The sequence below is a fragment of the Mytilus californianus genome, unplaced genomic scaffold, assembly GCF_021869535.1.
Source record: "Mytilus californianus isolate M0D057914Y unplaced genomic scaffold, xbMytCali1.0.p SCAF_5, whole genome shotgun sequence".
Classification (NCBI taxonomy): domain Eukaryota; kingdom Metazoa; phylum Mollusca; class Bivalvia; order Mytilida; family Mytilidae; genus Mytilus; species Mytilus californianus.
In genome coordinates this window covers 21,393,387-21,416,056 of record NW_026262701.1, presented here as the reverse complement: position 1 = coordinate 21,416,056, position 22,670 = coordinate 21,393,387, and the positions used below count along the sequence as shown (strand labels likewise).

Sequence of the window (22,670 nt, the reverse complement as noted above, 5' to 3'; positions counted from 1 at the left end):
AAAAAAACTATGTCAATTGGACATGCTTTGATACTATATATGCCCTTGAATTTTTACTAGATAACATTTTTGTTCGCTTTGGAGATTCCGTATATCGTCAGGTTATCGGAATTCCAATGGGGACTAACTGTGCACCACTTATTGCGGACCCTTTTTTTGTATTGCTATGAGTTACAATTTATGACAAAAATCAGCAAAGACCCATCGAAACAACATCTGATACACAAATTTAATAATACTTTTAGATATTTGGATGATATTTTGGCTCTCAATAATGACAACTTCAGTATGTATACTAAAGAAATTTATCCTGTTGAACTTACTTTAAATAAAGCTAATACTAACAATGACCACTGCCCTTTCCTCGATCTTGATATCTATATCATTAACGGAAAGCTTAATACTAAAATATATGATAAAAGAGATGATTTTTCATTTCCTATCGTTAATTATCCATTTTTAGATGGTGACGTTCCCTTGTCACCATCTTACGGTGTTTATATATCTCAACTTGTACGATTCGCTCGTGTATGTAACAATGTTTTAGATTTTAACGAGAGAAATTTATGTATTACTGAAAAATTATTACACCAGGGTTTTCGATATCACAAACTAGTCAAAACATTCACTAAATTTTATCATCGGTATAAGGACATCATTCGTAAATATAGCTCAACATGCAGACTTCTTATACGTTCAGGTATTTCACATCCAATTTTTTATGGAAATATTCTTTATAAAGCACAAAAATGTCAGTATTCACCTCTGAAGCTAACAAAACCTTTAAATAGACTTATTAAGAAGGGATATAGTTACGATACTGTTGTCAGGTCATTAAAGATTGCATATTTTGGCGTTAATATTGATTCACTTATAGGGTCTTTGTATCGGCACTAAACACATTTATTTAAAAACCAGTTGTTGGCATGACACGGGTTATGTTCTTCTCATATATGTTATGATGGTATGATACTAAACCCCTAACGGGAAGGATTGTGCCTGATATTCATATGATGAAGACATAATCTTTCAATCAGTTTAATTGAAGTCTGGAGCTGGCATGTCAGTTAACTGCTAGTAGTCTGTTGTTATTTGTGTATTATTGTCATTTTGTTTATTTTCTTTGGTTACATTTTCTGACATCAGACTCGGACTTCTCTTGAACTGAATTTTAATGTGCGTATTGTTATGCGTTTACTTTTCTACATTGGCTAGAGGTATAGGGGGAGGGTTGAGATCTCATAAACATGTTTAACCCCGCCGCATTTTTGCGCCTGTCCCAAGTCAGGAGCCTCTAGCCTTTGTCAGTCTTGTATTATTTTTAATTTTAGTTTCTTGTGTACAATTTGGAGTTTAGTATGGCGTTCATTATCACTGAACTAGTATATATATTTGTTTAGGGGCCAGCTAAAGGACGCCTCCGGGTGCGGGAATTTCTCGCTGCATTGAAGACCTGTTGGTGACCTTCTGCTGTTGTCTGTTCTATGGTCGGGTTGTTGTCTCTTTGACACATTCCCCATTTCCATTCTCAATTTTATAAGACATAATTATTAAAGGTATTATATAGATAATTGCATAGTAAAACTTAATATGTTGGCTCCTTTACTATTTATATATTGTATACATTTTATTTCCAGGTACGCTCCATCATAAGAAATCCATGGGCACATTGTGACTTCACAAAATGGGACTCAATGAAGTTTTCATCTTGTTTCAAGCTTATGAAACAGATCATAAAAGACTTGAAACTAAATGCTTCAGATGAAGTTTCGATTTTGAAAGATCTGTCCAAATGGGAAAAAAGTGGTAAATCTTTTATATAGTTGAAATTGATATTGTGAAAATAAATTGAAAGATATGATTACGGATAAATAGACTTGTTATGCAAGGGCTTTGAAAAATTAAACTGTGAATTTAGAAAAAATAACAATAAAAGCTAAAGGAAAATCGCAAATTGTCATTTTAAATTCATAGAATATTTTAAGATACTACGTTTATTCGTGTTATATAGTACCAATTCCATTTATAACCGTTTACAAGAAAGAAATTTTAAAACGTTTTTTTTTTTTTTTAATTATGGATGATTACGATGAAAGGTTAAAATAAATTGCACAGTAGCATTGATAACTTTTCTTGGTTTCTCCTACAGCTAAATATCGAGAATTGCTAGTCATTCTTAATCAATAAAGTATGTAAGTCCTTCTTGTGTACTGCTGTAATTTATATTGATCCATGTACTGATTGTAGTTTACGTAACCTATATCGGCAATTATTACATGAATGTTCAGGGAGAGAAAAAATAAAAAGGTTCGGGAATTCTGGACTGCCATTTCAAAATAAGGATATGCTTGATTGGGTCTGTTATTGGCCTTGGCATCAACAGACTCCTCAGAAAATCGTTGCAATGTATTCTTAACGTGCGAAGAGCGTGGCACTCACTTCACGATGCTTTTATAATTGAAACTTTTTTTTTTAGTTTAAGCAAAGTGCAAAAAAACGTTTTCTCTTCAAATAATCTCCATATGAAGAAAAACATCATTTGTTCTTACATCAGCATTTCATTTCCATTAGTCGAAAAAAAAACAGACAGCCATCTGATAAGATTGAACATAATCCCGCGTTTAAAGTCAATTAACAAAAATGACTGGATTTATTTTCTCTTTATCTAGGGATTGGATTATATAGTAATTCTTCCTGTACGTTCAGTCGGCGGTTCAACTCAGATTATTAACACACAAAAAAGTGAAATCAAATATAGGCCCTGCATTGTGTCAAAACAAAGGAGGGCATTTTTCTTTAAAATTTAAGACTACAATCATTCCGACACAGTCTTACCATCAACTTTTATAAAAAAAAACAAAAAAACTTTGTATTGTATCTCCTTTATTTTAAACTAGTTAATCTTTTCCTGGTAGCTTTGATAATTATTCTAGATTTTCATTAAGCCTTCGAAAGATAAAAAGCGAAAATGTTCACAGATTTGAGTTTTAATACGACTTATGTTTATGTATTTCTAGGAATCAGTTTACTTAGCGGTACACCGATTGGCCTAGAACTAGTAAATGAGATTCGTGAACAGACACGTGATTTAGCTGAATATGCGCAAACTGTTGTCTCGAGTGCAGATGGCAACATAGTTAAAATTCAGAAGGAATTGGTAGAAATGACAAAAAGATTTTATGATAGAATTACCTACATTGAAAAAGAATTAGAAAAGAAAACTGAAGATGACAAATTGATGAAAGACCGCCTTTTGTGTTTAGAAGAAAAGAATACATTGCTTGAAACAGAACTTGAAAGACGTGATCAAGAAACAATTCCGAAACATAAAAGAGGTAAAATTTGTTATAAATACTTTATCTTTATGTTATTTATCACTTACAATAATCAAAGTCGGTTTTATAGCATTTCATGTCATTATACATTATAGTTCCTATGACGTGTTGGTTTTCGTTTGTAACGCGTTAGTTTCACTTTTATTAACGCGTTGGTTATCACTTTTATCGCGTTGATTGTAAAAACTAACGCGTTAATTCGTGATTCATACGGTATGAAAAATAATCGCGTAAGTTTTCCAAACTATACCGTTAGTTTTCACTTTAAACGGTATAGTTTTTTTTCATTTTATACCGAAAGTTCTGCATTTGTGTCAACCAATCAAAATCTTTCTTACAAATGAGGAGGTCCGATAAGGGCTAATTTTGGCCTAAAATTTGAAGTACATCTGATGAAAGATTGTTATCTCAAGTGTCTACTTCATTCGATTCAATTAGTATATGTACATGATTTGAACTGATTTGGTTATTAAAGACGCTCAAATTTAAGCTTCAATATGAAAAATCTATCAAAGATGGTTTTTGTCTAAAATGTAAGTGGCTGCATTCGTGTTCAGTCTAAACCTTTATATATGTTATGTATAATCATCAAATACAACATATGTTTAAATATTAAGACTGAACACAAGTGTGGCCACTTCCATATTCGACAAAAACCGTCTAAAAATTAGCACAAATGCTAAAATTGTGAAGATTTCAGTAATTTTACATGAATTACTGATGCTAGTACTTGATGAATATGCATTGTATTGTCAAAAACAGCCCATATTTATGAAACTAAAGTATTCTACTTTCCAATAAATAGCTAAAAGTTGACATTTTAAACAAATTGTAAAAATGTTATATTTTGGGGGCAAAAGGGGGTCTTACCGGGCCTACTCCTTTCTTCAAAACTGGTTCTTTTAATTCTACGCTGAAAGAATATGTATATAAAACTTTGTTGCAATGTTCACAATGTTTGTATTTTTTGTTCCTTTATTATATATAAATCTGTAAAAAAGATAAAAATACTTACACCAGAACATGCATTTCAACTCGTAAGTCGTTATAGCCCGGTGACCAGAGTCAGAATTTTCAAAAATTAATCGTCAGAACTACTACACGGCTATATCATATATCATTCGATTCGAAAATGTGTGTTTTAAATTTAATTCGGTCGTCAAAACAAAATATGGTGCAGTTTTTCAGAAATCAAGATCACAGATCACTAACCATTCTTATGAGAAAAAACATTGAATAATTATTTCAAATTTAAATACCCTTTTTGCAGTAGAATGATTGCAAACTTGCATCTGTTTTCTTTCTTATTCAATTTTTCAGTCAAAAAAGTGTTAACCATCATTAAATGAGTTTCCTGAGTAAACGTATGTGATTTTAAAAAAGGGGGTTATTTTCATTTTAAAAGTATGTACTTTTTAAAAAGATAAAATCAACGGCCGCCAAAATTATACAAAATGTATAAGATAATGTATAGACAAATAAGAAAAAAATATGTATTTATTTATATAACTATCTAGTATACCTCAATGAAAGTGGAAATTTTGAGTTTTGGGCATATAGGTTGAATTTGGTACATGGCAAACTGGCAACAAAAGTTCTTTCAAGACAAACTAATATTTGAGTTTAAACATTGTCATGACTTTTTTTAAATAGGATGTATCAGTAGGAACATACATCATTATAAAATAGACTAACAACTTTAAAAAGGCATTTTGATTACTAGAACCGCCTTTTATCCGTTTAGAAATTGTTTCGGCTGTTCCATCCCAAACTTAGTGACACAAGACAAGAAAATCTCTTCAAGAAGGATAATTTAATATTACACTAAACATTCTAAAAAATTTACTTTAATAAGTAATTCAGACCTCAAATGACTACTGTATTGTGGGAACGTATTTACAAGGTTTTGACCCTTGGCTGGAACATATATATTCGTACATGCAAGGTTGAGCTAAATAAATTACTAATATCAACATTGGTCAAAAGTTTCCCTATAGTTGTTAATGAACACGACAAAATTCTTAAACCACAAATCCTAATAATATTGCGTTTATGAATGTTACGCTTCGGATATTTGACTTGTTCTGCAATGGACTAGAGTGCTGGTCGATTGTTTGTGTTGAACATGTATCGTGCTTTTTGTCCAGCATCATAGCACATTTCAAGACACATCTTCATTGCAGAATACACTTTGGGCATATACATATAAAATTGTGGGAATATAAAACAACTGTAACATCGGGGCTTCTAGGACAAATGACAAATGAACCCTGTCCATGTAGAAAGAAATAGTTGGTCCTGCTGGCAACTCTAAATATCCTTCAACAAAAGTCAAGAAAAAACCCATCTCTGATCAACAGTATACACTTGCCATGATCACATGATTGTCGTGATTGTTCTGCCCTACAGCCTAATATATTAAATTGATTTGATATTTAAAATAGGGTTAGCATTAATATAGCACTGCTTATGGTAAAACGCTTGTTCTGTAAATATGCATTTGTAATTAATGAATAAAGTTTGATTCGCCGTAAAGTGATAAAACGGTAGTAAGGCAAGTTATCATTTACCTGAATCTATGAGTTCGTTATTTCTTGTCTTGCGTGTAGTTTTTTTATTACAATATATGCAAGCATATGAAAAAAATTAAATTGCTTTAAACTTTGTTACCCGTGTTTTTAAGCAAAAACTGAGGGAATCCTATGGACTTCAAAAACCCCGAGGGTATCATCTGCTCAGTACTCCGTTACTGACATGATTTATAACAAACCTTTCTAAAATTGTCCGTTTATGATTTTTTAAATTATAAAGAAACTAAGGTTTCAACTCCCTCAGGCAAAGTTGACCTTAGATTAATTTGGCTACTTTAAGGTCCTTTTTGGTCGTAAAGCTCTTCAACTGTTTCGGTTCTTATACATCTTTTGCTTTCAAATATTCGGCTTTGACCGTCCTGATGAAGGTGAATCCAGATAACGCTTCGAACTCTTAAAATTTATAACGTGTTGTTTCATTTTTTTTTCAAAAGAGTAGAGATCGGATGCGTCAACAGCATATACGTCTTCTGCTATGTATACATTAGTCGCCATGCGAATCACAATCAGTCAAAATGTCACAAAAATGGTACCCAAATGGTAAATTTCCAGATCTGATCTGGTACTTAGTATTTGAAAAGATGTTGCTAGTGAGTTGAGACAAGGCAAAGCTTAACGGTAACGCAATTCGTGATAGTGACTTTAAAACTTTGTGTCCACTTCAGTAGCCTGTTCTTCCTCATATATATGCTATACATATAACCGAATTTTTATTTACACGAGCATTACACATGTGGATCAGAATCTACTAACCGTTCTTGGACACATGAAATAACCACCAGTTTTTAATTAAGTTCGTGTTGATCAGTCTTTAGTTTTCTATGTTGTTTTTTGTAAAATTTTATTTGTTTTTACGCCGTTCTTCGACGTTTGCCATGGCGTTGTGAGATTGTCTTCGACTATTTAGTTTGAATATCCCTTTGATATCTGCCTTTTTTTTTAAGCAGTTTTGTGTCAGGAGCACACACCTATTTATGAAGTCTGTACTGTGTCAACATGCACGAGCGTAAAGTATCAATTGATATATGTAAACACCATACGATGGCGCAGAGGGTACGCTTCTATTGAGAACTGGGACATTGACATTGGAAATCTAAAATCATCTTGTGACGTTTGTCATATATTTTTGTTTCAAGTCGTCAATCTGTGTCAATATCAAAGAAAAGGTCAAGATATAAAGCAGCCATTATAGATTCGGTAGAATCTTTTATCACAAGCTCACTGGGATATATGAAATGTAAGCTCTGACTGAAATGAGGGTTAAAGAGTGACAGGACATCTTCATATATCTGAACTTCAAATTAAAGAACTAGGCAAAATGGTTTTCTTTAAGTCTTTGAGAAGGTTCTGTATTTCCAATTAGAATTAGGACAGCAAACACCGTTATGTAATGTTGACTTATGCTTCATTCGTATGATCTTTTATAATAAACAATTTCAAACTTCCCTTCGGTATAGTATATATCATATGAACCAAAGTCACAATCATCAATTTCGAATAAATTTCATCTTTACACCTATCAACTGTGTCAAAATACCGCATTAACTGTTAGGGGTAAATTAAACAACAGTCTCACTTCTGCTTTTGAGAACTATACAATTGAAAAACTTATTTTGCCTCGTATATAAATAAAACTACAACAACACAACCTCAAAAAAGAATAACGAACACCAAAAAAAATCAAAGAAACAATAAAACTTCAACAAATATAAACTAAACGAGGAAAATTAAGCATTTTAGAATTTAAGATATTTTAAAAGTTTTAAAAAAATTGTTAAAAGGATCTTATTTCATAAACACTTGTGTATATGAAAAGAGAAATTGCAGTTTTAATAATTTTTAGTTTTATAGCAGTTACGATACAATTTATACATTACAGTTTTATTGTATGATACTGGAATCCGGTGACACACAAAATGTCCCATTTACAGCACTTTGTACCTTCGTAATTTGTCATCAAAAGGCTTTTATGATTAGTTTTTTTCGATTAATGAATAAAGCAGTATGTGTGATATTTGAATAAAATAATAACATAAATATATTTGAGTGCAGCCTTTGAAAAACAAGTCAAACTGCATGCCACTCATGATCTGCATTTTTAGTCAAATTTGCTAGTTAAATGCTAGAATTAACGAAGCTGCATCATACGACCTTTTGACGACCAATCTCAAATTCAAATAAAATCATTATTCTAAGACTGTTCAATTTTTTAGCCGTGTAATATGAAGTGAAATTAAACTCTTTTAATAATCGATTTTTTTCCTATTCCGTCACCGCAGATTTATAGATTTATATAATTATAATAATGGAAAAATATTATAATTATTTTGAACATTGCATTTAGGTTTTATATATAAAAAATTCTGTACAGATATTATAATATGTTCAATAAAAAATTAACTAATTCTTTCCGTGTACTTGAAATAAGAACCAGTTTGGGAGAATTTTGTAAGAAAGATTGTGATTGGTTGGCACAAATGCAGAACTTACGGTATAAAATGAAAAACTATACCGTTGAAAGTGAAAACTACGGTATAGTTTGAAAAGCTTACGCGTTGATTTATCATACTGTATGAATTACGAATTAATGCGTTAGTTTTTACAATCAATGCGTTAAAAGTGATAACCAACGCGTTGAAAGTTTTATACCGTATGTTTATACCGCCAATGACACGAATGGCCACTCATAAGTTCCTGTCATTAAGTTGTGTTTTTGGTAGCATTCTAAATAATAACAAATGAAAAAAAAAACAAATACATACATACATAAAAGCATAAAAATGTAAGCAGGTCAATATCGATATACCTTTTTTCAAGACAGCTGTGAAATAGATGAACAAGTGTCCTTCTTTTCTATAAAAGTTTCATAATATAAAGTGTATAAATATCAGAATTGGGTTTCTGGGTTGTATGGTCTGTTGTTTGACTGTTATGGTTGGACTTAACCAACAGCACACCTTACGGACTTAGGGTGATGAGTAAGGGCCTGAAAACAGTTATAACAAACACAGTGAAGTAGGTTTTAGAACTTGTATCTTCAAAAGCGCATGAGAAAGTGTATAATTAATAACAATATAATAGTATATAATGCAAATAATAGAAACATCTAATTCATACAATTTTACAATATAATTGATCAATTAATATCTTTGGTATACAAACTTTACGTTAATGCATGAGCATATGCATTTTAACTGACGAACACGGATGCTTATAATATTTCTTATAAATAAAAGCTTATTTAGCATTCAAATATATGAGCAAGATGCGGACTAAATCTTAAATGTATGAGCATAATGCAAGACCTAATATTTGAACCTAACGGAGCATAAAGCATGTGCTGAACAGCATAAAGTATTGAATGCATAATATCTTCACAATGGACATGAATAAACATGTTGAATTCTTTTATCTTTCGAATTATAATCATGGTAGAGCATATATTGCGCTAGTAAAAACTTAAACTATATAAAAACCTATTAACCCAAAAATAATCAATTCCGACGATGAGCATTGGTTGAGAAATATTCGAAATCGAGACAAACTTAGCATTACGAAACTAATCGTGAATATTCAAATAATATAAATATTAAACAATATAATATGAAATGGGGAAACTAGCTTTTAAAATATATATGCTTGCTTTGTATCAAAAATTCATGACTCGTAATAATATAGGGCTAAACAACAAGAATAGTTTACGATAAATAATTTCTTATTAAATTAGCCTACACATGTGGAAATTACGCATAAAGCGTTTATTAAAATAATTGACATCTTACCCTTGCAGAACTGACCTTAATTCTTATTAAGTATGAACAAGCGATAAGTTAAAATTATCATTTCCAGCATGCGAGCGTAAAACTAAATTCTATAATGAGTTTAAAAATACCCTTGAGTACAGAAAGTTTGTGAAGAATAAACCAACCTTTTTTTGAACATATATACATCTATTTACACTGATCGAGAAACAACAATTTGATCTAAACTTCTTTACTTGCAGAACTCATAGATATTTAACTTCAACTTTACTAAATGAAATGGAAACGAAACTTTACGAAGTTTCATGATTCAATTGAATAAAATAATGAAAGAAACATATTAACTTTGAATAATTAAAATACTTGACTCACCTGAAAACAGTTATAACAAACACAGTGATATAGGTTTTAGAACTTGTATCTTCAAAAGCGCATGAGAAAGTGCCACTTTTGAGACCGAAATTCACTTGTTCGATTTTGCGTTACTGTTTCAGGTTTGACCAATCAGATTCGTTAAACACCCGAGCCACTTAGTTACCCTGATAATTTGGGGTAAAAAGGGGCGTGGAAAGATCTTTGCTGGACAGGACAAAGAACCCTAATTGACCAGGTTACCTAGACATATGTTGTTTACACAACAACTTGATTGTGTTTAAAGGACAATAGACTTAGTAAAAAGACATGTCTAATTGTGTCCACTTAGCTTGTCGCTAAACATCTTAAATTGATAAAAATAATGCCTAACAAAGAGAAAATCTGAAGTGACAAATGCCAAAGTAAATATCTGTCAAATTTGAACTTTTTATCTTAAATATATCGAGAATATAAAAATGATTTCCTTCAACAATAATGAACGAATATAAAACAAAAATACTTTTAATCAATACTGCAGTTTCGAAATGGACTTTAAATAAATAAAATATCTTAAACTTATTCCTTTTTGCTGAAAACTAAATTTTCACAAAAATATAAAATGAGGTCTAAAATGACTCCATGACAACTCCCCTCTACTTCAGCTGATTTCGTCCCGAAATCTTGAACGAAATTTTTTTCTGGAAAAATAGTAATAATACATTTTAGAAATCAATAAACATATTTAAATAAACACAATAAAAAAAAACAAATCACACAATATATACAAAATATAAAAACAATATATAATCAAATTAGTCCTGAGTAATAAGGTCATATAAAAATTATTGTCCATAGCATCATCTATACAAGAATTACTTTGAGTTGTTTTTGAACGCAACTTGTTCAAAACTTCTAAGAAAAAAAATAAACACGCATATCGTGGTTTTAGAAAACCATTTTTTTTTTAAGTGTAATAAACATGAATACAAAACAAATAGTTCTAGAATTGAATTTTATTAAACTATGTGCCAAAGCTGGCTGGGTTTAATACAGTAGCAAAACGTTGATGCGTAACTAGAACATACGCATTAAAAGATTGCATTAAAATTTTGTTAAGTCTTCTTCGAGTGAAATATCCTATGCTGACAGAATCTGGAATCTGTACAGTTTTCATAGTTAATCTATTGGTTATGACAAATGAAGAACATAGAAAAAATAATTTACAATGAGGTAAAGCTGAAACTGTAATGTTTTCCACTGAAGGTGTTGAAAAATCGTAGTATGATGGACACAATGATAAGTTTATTATGGGTATTGTAACACAATCACCACCGGAAGTTATTTCTAAGTAAACCCGAGTGCATTTAGAATTTCTTTGACGATACAGGAGGTAAACAAGTACTGATAAAAATACAAGTACTAAACAACTTAGTACAACAGAAGCATGTAGCCATGTAAATTCTGATGTTATAAACTTTTCAATAACTGAAATATCATTTGGTGTAGGTGTTTCAGTAACTTTATGGTAAATAAATGATGGGATGCTGTCTGATTTTGATTTCACAACTTGTTGCAGTACTAAAATGGCAGTTGCCATTCGACGAAATTTCAAAAACATGAATATAAAAAATAGAAATGTAACTGACGCTATTCCTAGAGCGACAAAAATCAAAATCGCGTTTAAATCAGGCCACTCAGATTGTAATTTAATTTGACCATATAAAAGTGGTTCTGTTAAAGATTTAAATATTAGGGAATCATTTCTTGCTGCAGCAGACATTTTCTTTAAACTTAAATGTACTTCGTGGTCTGCAGCTAAAATATTAGACATATTATGAGAATAAAATTTAAAATCTGGAATTGTCATACTGATTTGATTTGAAAATAGAGAATCTCCTAAGATAGTTCTTAACTTATTTTCATTGAAAAATTCTTGTAAAACTGCTAAATTAATTGGATGAAACACTGACAATTCTGAGGTCTTGTTGTAACAATTGACCAGTCTGGGAGGTAGATATAAAGATACTGTAGACAGTGAACACTTGCACGGTAAATGAATAACACAGAACTTGCAACCAGATAAAGTGGTTTGTTTAATTGGGCAATTAAGTGCAAGTGAATCACTTTGATACACCAATACTGACGTGGAAGTCAATTCAATGATATCATGGGTCAAATGGTTTTTCAAAAAACGGAAATCACAGAATTGTGAAACCTGGTTGATGTCGTTATTGAACAATCCAATAGTGCATTGTGGAACATGCGTTGGTATGAGTGCCTTGTTAAAATTGCACGTGATTATTGATTCATGCTTGCAGTTACTTAGTTCGTTAGCTGAGATATGTAAATAATAGTCATGCTGGTGGGTTATAGCAAAGAAATCAGGTAGATCTAGTAACTTAGTTGCATGCTTGAGAGAATTATTTACAGGAACAGGAAGTGACAATATCTTGTAAAGACGAAGAGGGTGAGTGAGTGAAGATATAGGAAAACGAAGGGTAATGAAAAGTTTAGAGTGGTTACGCATAAACATGAAATTTGAATTAGTATAGTAATAGGATGGGTGAGGTTGTGTTAAGTAGAATCCAGAGTATGAATTTGTTAAGATAGTTTGGATTTTGTGCAGAGCTTGTGTTAAAGTATGTTTTGGCAATAAGAATGGTGAGATCCGCCCTTCGACCAAACTTTGGACTGCTGCCTGAAACTGGTCCACTTTGCTTCTGAGCATGTTGCCTGTGTTAGTGAGCTCTGTTAGTAATGTGGTCGTGTTAAGGAAAAAACTTTGGGTGTTCTTTAATGACATCTGAAATTTGTTTGCAATGGCAAGAATTTCTACTGAGTTTTTTTGAATTCCATCTATCAGATTGGTTGTTCTTTTGTCAACCAGTGACATAAATGAAGACAAGTGGTCTCCATGTTGCTCTAAAGCCCTAGCCATTAATCTTGTTCTTTTATTTATTTCATTTATATGGCTAGCCAGTAAATTTACATCTCCCATGGTTGCAGTACCAAATAAACCTTTAGCTAATGAGCCTATAAATGGTAAAAATGAGCGTGCATTGCGCTTTTTTAATAATATATCATTTTGGGGAATTAATGTTTTAATATTCCTAATTGACTCTATTAAATGAATTTTTGTAGTGTCCTGTAAATGGTGAACAAAACTGATAATAGAATTGAAATAATTACATTGGGTAGAGTTTTCACTACAAAAACTAATGTTTGGTAAACTGAAATGTTCAGGTAATGACACCTTGAATGTGTGTAACCATGACTCCTTAGCTAAATACATTTTGGCTTCTTCTTTAAAAATCACACCATAATTAATTCTTTGTATTATGTCTGTTTCTTTGGTTGTCATGGCACCAACTGATACACCACAAAAAATGACCATCATAAGAGTGTATACCGAAACTTGCTGACCAAGCCCAAAATTGCCCCCACAGTACCCACAGTTCTTTGAATTTGTACTGTTGAAATTGTGGTTTTGCTCATTGTTGAATTTGACTCTGTGCTGTTCTGGTCTGTGATCTGGTCTGCGGTCTGGTCGGTTCATGGCGGATAATGTTGTGTCCATCCTTGTCATGAGGCTATCCAGCATATTGGCTTCGACCGACTTGACTGCAGAACATACAGCGTGGTTGATGGTGGATGTAATGTCCTCCATCTGTGGCTGACCTGACACAGCAACAGTCATTTCTGCAATGGTGGCAATTTCTCTGAGGGCTTGCATGGTCTTTGACCGATTGGGGAGTATGATATGACACATACTTTTCTTGAAACCCTTCTCGGTCACTGAAATTAGAAATTCCTCAGACACACAGTTATTTGCATTTAAACTTAAAGCCCTGTCGATATATTCATCGACAGTTTCATATGCATTTTGTCTTAATTCAGTTATCTTAACTCCTGCATTTAGTGTAGGCTTAAAACGTTGTAAAAAAGCTAACTTTTAATTATTTAAGGTGGTTTTTGTGTGTGTGTCTAAGGTATTAAACCATGCTTTAGCTACTCCTGCTAAGTGGAAAGGGAAAACCAGAAGCGCATCTGCTTCTGGCATCCTCTGAAGTGTGACAAATGTTACAAACATTGTCCACCATTCTAGTGCGGTAACATTACCTTTTCCAGTGAACAATTCTATGTTCACGTTGTATCTCTGAGCAGGGAAACCCGGTGGGGGTCCTTGAGGGGCTGCAACGACTGGAACATTGAGTGGTGCTGCAATATCTGCTGGAACGTTGACCGGTGCTTGGATAATTTCGGCCTCCTGCTGACCTGCGGCATTTCCTGGGGCTGGCATGTCTCTTCCTATTACTATCTGCGATCTCAACCAATACATATATCAATGAGGTACCGTATTGTTGATCTTTAGGGTCTCCGCCAGTTATCAGAATTTGGTTTCTGGGTTGTATGGTCTGTTGTTTGACTGTTATGGTTGGACTTAACCAACAGCACACCTTACGGACTTAGGGTGATGAGTAAGGGCCTGAAAACAGTTATAACAAACACAGTGAAGTAGGTTTTAGAACTTGTATCTTCAAAAGCGCATGAGAAAGTGTATAATTAATAACAATATAATAGTATATAATGCAAATAATAGAAACATCTAATTCATACAATTTTACAATATAATTGATCAATTAATATCTTTGGTATACAAACTTTACGTTAATGCATGAGCATATGCATTTTAACTGACGAACACGGATGCTTATAATATTTCTTATAAATAAAAGCTTATTTAGCATTCAAATATATGAGCAAGATGCGGACTAAATCTTAAATGTATGAGCATAATGCAAGACCTAATATTTGAACCTAACGGAGCATAAAGCATGTGCTGAACAGCATAAAGTATTGAATGCATAATATCTTCACAATGGACATGAATAAACATGTTGAATTCTTTTATCTTTCGAATTATAATCATGGTAGAGCATATATTGCGCTAGTAAAAACTTAAACTATATAAAAACCTATTAACCCAAAAATAATCAATTCCGACGATGAGCATTGGTTGAGAAATATTCGAAATCGAGACAAACTTAGCATTACGAAACTAATCGTGAATATTCAAATAATATAAATATTAAACAATATAATATGAAATGGGGAAACTAGCTTTTAAAATATATATGCTTGCTTTGTATCAAAAATTCATGACTCGTAATAATATAGGGCTAAACAACAAGAATAGTTTACGATAAATAATTTCTTATTAAATTAGCCTACACATGTGGAAATTACGCATAAAGCGTTTATTAAAATAATTGACATCTTACCCTTGCAGAACTGACCTTAATTCTTATTAAGTATGAACAAGCGATAAGTTAAAATTATCATTTCCAGCATGCGAGCGTAAAACTAAATTCTATAATGAGTTTAAAAATACCCTTGAGTACAGAAAGTTTGTGAAGAATAAACCAACCTTTTTTTGAACATATATACATCTATTTACACTGATCGAGAAACAACAATTTGATCTAAACTTCTTTACTTGCAGAACTCATAGATATTTAACTTCAACTTTACTAAATGAAATGGAAACGAAACTTTACGAAGTTTCATGATTCAATTGAATAAAATAATGAAAGAAACATATTAACTTTGAATAATTAAAATACTTGACTCACCTGAAAACAGTTATAACAAACACAGTGATATAGGTTTTAGAACTTGTATCTTCAAAAGCGCATGAGAAAGTGCCACTTTTGAGACCGAAATTCACTTGTTCGATTTTGCGTTACTGTTTCAGGTTTGACCAATCAGATTCGTTAAACACCCGAGCCACTTAGTTACCCTGATAATTTGGGGTAAAAAGGGGCGTGGAAAGATCTTTGCTGGACAGGACAAAGAACCCTAATTGACCAGGTTACCTAGACATATGTTGTTTACACAACAACTTGATTGTGTTTAAAGGACAATAGACTTAGTAAAAAGACATGTCTAATTGTGTCCACTTAGCTTGTCGCTAAACATCTTAAATTGATAAAAATAATGCCTAACAAAGAGAAAATCTGAAGTGACAAATGCCAAAGTAAATATCTGTCAAATTTGAACTTTTTATCTTAAATATATCGAGAATATAAAAATGATTTCCTTCAACAATAATGAACGAATATAAAACAAAAATACTTTTAATCAATACTGCAGTTTCGAAATGGACTTTAAATAAATAAAATATCTTAAACTTATTCCTTTTTGCTGAAAACTAAATTTTCATAAAAATATAAAATGAGGTCTAAAATGACTCCATGACATAAATATGAGGACGAAGTACTCGTTTACAGTAGAAAAAATCAATTTAACCGAAATCAATATTAAAATAAATATACTACTGAATCCAAAATCGTTAACTTTTTTAAGCCTTTCGCATTTGCACAGACATCCATTTCGGTATCGTTTCTCTCTTTTCTTCATCTCAAAGTCACAGTGAGGCCTTCAACATCCATAATAGCAAAAACTCTCACCTTCCTGCAGGTTATCTCAAGAATAAATACGTCATAACTTTAATAAAAAACAACATAAGAGCATACACCTCAAGCACGGGGAAATTTTCTACTGCCTCCACACAGCACGTTAATATAATATAAAAGAAAGGATATGGGGTTCATAAAATTATGCAATTGTAATAAAATTTAGGTTAAAACTCCATCATCGTATAATGTTCTAATTGGTGGTTTTGACTGTTTCTTTTGGTTTTCATACTCTTAAATGCTTAATTTGTGTGTGGTTTTGTTTTAATATTTGGTCACGAGTGAAGCTATTGAAGGTTGTTTAGACTGACGTGCTGTGCGAGACGTGCTGTGCACATGCATTCGGAATTCATACATGTATCAAATGTTTTTACATCAATAGGGTTGTACCGTTTTCTGAAGGACTATGCGGTCCTTTCGGTATCATTCGCCCAGTAGATAGTTCTATATAGGTTGATATGTTTTAAAACGCTTTATATTTATGACTTTCCAAACTTTTGATGTACCTGATTTAGATTATTTCAGAAATCATACTATATTTGTTTGAACAATTGGCTAATTTTTGATAGATAAAACTTTATTTTCTTTTAGATCAACATGAAGAGACTATTAAGCAATGGCAATCAGATGATAAAACGTTTTTTATTACAAGGGCAACAAAACATGTGATTTCCAAAATCTTTTCATCCAACATTGCTGTTGTAACAGGAAGTTCCGGATCTGGTAAATCTTTTCTAATTCATCATGTTGCTTTACATTTACATAGTACAGATGATTATGAAATTGTTCCCTCATCTTTTGTAACGGCACCTGCTGATATCATAAATTATCGTAATGAAAAACGAAATCAAGTTTTTGTCATCGATGATATCTGCGGAAAAGAGAATGTGAATCTCCAAATTGTACAAACGTGGAAGGATTTGGCAAGCAAGGTTGAAGAAATATTCCAAGAAAATGTTATCGAATCACGGAATGCGACATGGACAGAGAAAACCAAAATTGCCAAACTATTAATTTCGTGTAGACTACAGGTGTTTAAAGACAGATGGTTCCAACGACTGCTTTGTTTTACTAGGCATGAATGTAATATATTGGCTGAATCTCTATGTCTCCTCCCTGAAGAGAGACTGTTGATGATAAATAAGTACCTTCCCAACGATAGGATTAACAAAGTCAATGACATTCTGAATGAGTTTAATTTTTTTCCTCTGCTTTGTAGACTTTCAACAAATAGATCGTCAGAAGAATTAAGAAATCTTTTTTTAACACCCATCGCTACAATAAGGGCTGATATAGAAGAAATCCGTCAAACTGAAAACAAGTTCAAACATTGCGCTCTTGTGTTATGTATATTATTTGAAGAGGGGTTTGATGAACAATGGCTGAAGTTTGAATTGGTCCCAAATGACATTCAAAATAAATTAATAGAAATAGGTCGACAATTTGGTATCAGCTTAGACGTAGAGATATTTAGACTCTCTTTAACTGATGCTTTTTTTAGTTTGACAGGGACATATCTCAGAAAAACTGGCACGAATTATTTGTTTGTTCATGACAAAATTTATGACATTGCAGCCGTTGTTTTTGGGCAACACTTTAAGGAATGCTTAATCAAATTTGCAAGTGAGTCATTTATAGGTGATAGGTATGTATTTGAATCTTTAGGGACTACAAACAATGAGAGCGTGATTATCATTTCCGAAGACATAGAGGAATACTATTTTAAAAGACTGACCATTGATTTAAGCAGTAGAAATATATACAGCACACTGCATAATAAACAATTAGTTTTTGAGTTATTCAGAATCAAACTTGTTCAGTTCTTCGAGAAAGATATCGAGGTTTCTAAGTCTATATTCAACCAACTCGATGAAAGTGGCATAATTATGAAAATTGATTATAATGATGATTTGAGTTCGTTCGGTGATGAAATTGAAGAACATATATCTTCTGTTTTGATAGAAGCCATTTCGGAAGGCTATGAAGATATCATAGAATTTCTAATCAAATTAGGATGTGAAGTAAATGTGTTTGATAGTGACGGAAGGTCACCATTGTACACTGCTAGTGAACGAGGGTTCACAAATGTGGTTAAACTGTTATTGAATCACCATTGTGATGTGTCGACGGATAGTTTAAATATGTATTGTCCATTAACAGTCGCTTGTAAAAACGGATATACAGACATTGTGAAATTACTGATCGACAGTGAAGTTGACGTATGCCAAATGTCTTTGTTTGACGGAACGCCGTTGACAAATGCTTGTGAAGGAGGGCATTTAGACATAGTTGAATTGCTTTTACAACAAGGTGCAGATGTCAATGAATGTGACACTTTTTCTGACCATTATCCGCCTCTGACAATAGCATGCATAGGAGGATATCCAGACATTGTTGAAATATTGCTAGCTAATAATGCAAACATAACTCCGTCATCGTTAGAGGTGGCATGTGAGAAGGGGCATGATACAATAGTAAATATTTTACTTAAGAACAAAACCGCTATTTCTTTATACGAGAATAAAATGTCACCATTATATATAGCTTCTGGAAATGGACATTTAAATGTAGTTAAACTTATATTAAACAGTGATATTGATATATCGCATTTTGATAAATGGACTTCGGTATGCGTAGCTTCACACCAAGGTTATATCGATATAGTGAAGATTTTAATAGAAAATGGGACAGATGTTGCTTTTTGTGACATCAATGGATATTCCCCAATGTACGCAGCTTGTCAGGGTGGAAGCCTCGACATAGTAGAATTCTTAATTCAGCAAAATGTCAACTTATTTGATACTGACAAAAGGGGTTGGTCACTTCTTCATGCCGCTTGTTACAACATTTTTCCAAAAGATGATCATTTATCTGTGATAAACCTCCTTCTGGATCAGAAATTGGAATTATCTTTGACTTGCAATAACGGATTTACACCACTATCTTTTGCCTCTGTCGGTGATTCTGTTGATATAGTTAAGCTATTGCTGAAACGAGGCGCGGATGTAAACCACCATACTGACAAAAGTTTTACGTCGTTACACATTGCATGCAAATGGAAAGATATATTTTTCCTGCGAGGGAAGAATACCACGATTTCACTTCTTGACAAAAATGGAAAATCTTTTGAAGTTGATTTTTCAAAATTTGGTTCACCTTTTCCAATACATATCCAATACAGGTCTTACGATATTCATCGATCTATCGTGCAGTTGTTGTTAGAACATCAGGCTGATGTTTCATTACGTAACTATAAAGGACAAACGGCTTTACATATTGCATGCGAAAGCGGTGATTGCGATGTTGTAGAAATGCTTCTAGAAAGAAAAGCAGATATAGCAGTGTGCGACAATGAAGGAAATTCCCCACTGGATCTTGCATGTCAACGAGAACACACAGATGTGGTAAAACTGTTACTCGTTAGCATTACTGATATATCACAGTTAGATAACGATGGGAAGACGGTCCTTCATTCAGTATGCAAGGGTTATGGAAGTAGGAGGAAGGATGAGGAATCAGGCAATGATATTCCGTATTTTCTGCAGAGAGATACTGATGGACATAAATCTATAATAGAGTTACTGTTTGATAAGCACGCAGATATATATAAGCGTAATAAACATGGAGAAACACCTTTACATTTGGCTTGTGAATATGGTCCTGTCGACATTGTAGCGATGCTTCTAAAAAAAGGTGCAGATATTTCACTATGTGACAACAAAGGCCAGTCAACTGTATTTAAGGCATGTGGTGGAGGAAATGATGATATATTAGATGTTTTGCTTGAAAAAAATGCAAATGTTTCAGTATGCGACAAAGATGGGAACTCTCCACTTCATGTAACGTGTAAAAACAGAGGTCGAGTGCAACAAAAAAGACGTTTAGGGCACGTTAAGTTTCCATCTAATTCATTTGCCGGTAGCTTTTCCGATTTGCAAGGGTGCACTTTGTACACACCAGATGGGTTTGAGCGTGTTTTTAAAATACTTGTCCCACAAGTGGTAAACCTGAACATAAGAAATAATTGCCAACAGACACCACTTCATGTTGCAACTAAAGGTGGTCATATGAGTCTGGTAAAAATGCTTATTGATCGAAACGCTGATGTTAATATGTGTGATAACAAAGGACAATCTCCGTTATATTTGGCTTGTAAGTTTAGACACATAGATATCACCAAACTTTTACTGTCACATAATGCTGACCTAACTTTGGTTGATGATAAAAAAAGGTCACCGCTTCACGCTGTTTGTAATGTGTTCAGTATTCCACTGACTGAAAAAGAAATTCAAGATTTACTAGATTTAATTACTCTCCTTATAGAATATAGAATGGATCTTTCTCACCCTGACAATGAAGGTAAAACAGCTTTACACTTCGCTTGTAAAGCCGGTTGTCTTTCTATTGTCGAATTGTTGGCTGTAAACAAAGCAAACTTTACTGTGTGTGATTTTAATGGCCAGACGCCATTAGATGAAGCCAAAAATGCTGACCATTGCGACATCGTGCATTTTCTTGAATGCTTTGAAGAAGAAATGAGTAAAAAGTACAATTTTTTTTATTTTTTGTGGTGAATTACCTGTATAGGTATTTGCAAACTTTGTTGCAATCTCTTTTATTTTCTGTGTGGAATTACCTGTATAGATGTTTGCAACGTTTGTTACAATCTCTTTTATTTTCTGTGGGAAATTACCTGTATAGATATTTGCAACCTTTGTTAAGTTATCAATTGCAATTCTTTCTTTTTTTCTGATATACTTACCAAGTAAAGTTTTGTACTGTATTACGGCAACAGAAATGTTTATAGGTTGCACTTTGTAAATACAGCTGTTTCACAAACGACACCTCTTTTGGGGAGATATATAATATTCATAGATATTTTGTGTGTTTACGTACTGGTTCCCAGATATGATCTCTATGTTTCATCTCATAGAGACATAACTTGGGGATGTATGGTACCAGTATATTTACACATGGTTGCAGGGAATTTTGAATTCTGAGGGTCACCTAAAGTGAAGGTAGGGGTAGTACAGAACTTAAGTATAAGTTTAAACACTTAAAAGTTCGGGGCATATAAATGTTGAAAATATGCCGCACAGCCCTATGTTTTTGACCTTTGAATATTAACTTTCCATTCTAGGATATAATTTTTCACGAAACTTCATAGTAAAAGTGGCACAGTTTTAGCCGTAAAGAGAGTTCCTATGGGAAATTGCATTGTCTATATTTACAGAAATGCAACCTATAAGCAAGAATAGTGTGCGTATCGTGTTGATATACATATGAGCCGATTAAAAGTACCAAAATATATATTTTCAGTTGACATCCGATACTCGTTAGATGATACATGCTGGAGAAAAATGCCCCTTTTTTCATTCGCTAGTAAAAGAGAAGCGGAAGATACCAAATGGACATTCAATCTCAAGTCTTAAATAAACTTACAACGCCATGGCTAAAAAAGAAAAAGACCAACAGACAAACAGTACACAAAACATAATATAGAAAACTAAAGACTGAGCAACACGAACCCCGCCAAAATCGGGGGGGGGGGGGGGGGGGGGGTGATCTCAGTCTCAGATGCTCCGGAAGGGTAAGCAGATCCTGCTCTACATGTGGCACCTGTCGTGATGCACATGTTAGTACCAACGCGGTAATTAATCTAATTCGGTAGGTCACATTCAGGGAAAGGGGGACGGGATTGTTACGACAATTGGAATATAATTAATATAATAACGAAAGTCCTCTTCGTAGCAATATGGGTAATTATCGTGTATGACGCGAATATATTTTGATATAAATTATTTTTCTATGAAAATTCAAGAGTCAGCACGGTGATTACTGAAACTCCCTAAAATCAAAGATCCAAAAGATGAGCAAGATATAGATAGATAAGAAAATATAGGAACTATAGTATTATCATTATTGATAAACAATGGTAAAACAGGTGCCAACTTCGGGTCAATGAAAGTTCACGTTTTCAATATAGACGGGAATCTTTATTTTTATCTACCTTGCTTATGACAACAGTTCATTGTCGGCTCATCTGCATGTGATGCAAATAAATCGTCCTTTAGATTAAACAAATGTTGTCCGCGTTGAAAGAGGGATTACAGAAATACTGTGAAACTGTTTACTCGCGTAGTGGCATAAACC

General features: G+C 32.9%; 1 protein-coding gene across 1 annotated transcript; it reads left to right on the top strand.

Moving 5' to 3' along the window:
• Nucleotides 1-1,643: 1,643 nt before the first annotated feature.
• Nucleotides 1,644-22,045, top strand: LOC127702666 (ankyrin-1-like). Its single transcript, XM_052206956.1, has 3 exons — nt 1,644-1,806; nt 3,018-3,335; nt 17,109-22,045. The coding sequence occupies exons 1-3, from the start codon at nt 1,695-1,697 to the stop codon at nt 21,089-21,091; spliced, it is 4,413 nt and encodes a 1,470-aa protein (XP_052062916.1). The 5' UTR covers nt 1,644-1,694; the 3' UTR covers nt 21,092-22,045.
• The last annotated feature ends 625 nt before the right edge of the window (nt 22,046-22,670 follow it).

Coding starts and splice junctions, on each gene's coding strand:
- LOC127702666 (XM_052206956.1), top strand. CDS start 1,695: ATGAAGTTTTCATCTTGTTTCAAGCTTATGAAACAGATCATAAAAGAC. Junction 1,807..3,017: donor GTCCAAATGGGAAAAAAGTG/GTAAATCTTTTA, acceptor ATGTATTTCTAG/GAATCAGTTTACTTAGCGGT. Junction 3,336..17,108: donor AATTCCGAAACATAAAAGAG/GTAAAATTTGTT, acceptor ATTTTCTTTTAG/ATCAACATGAAGAGACTATT.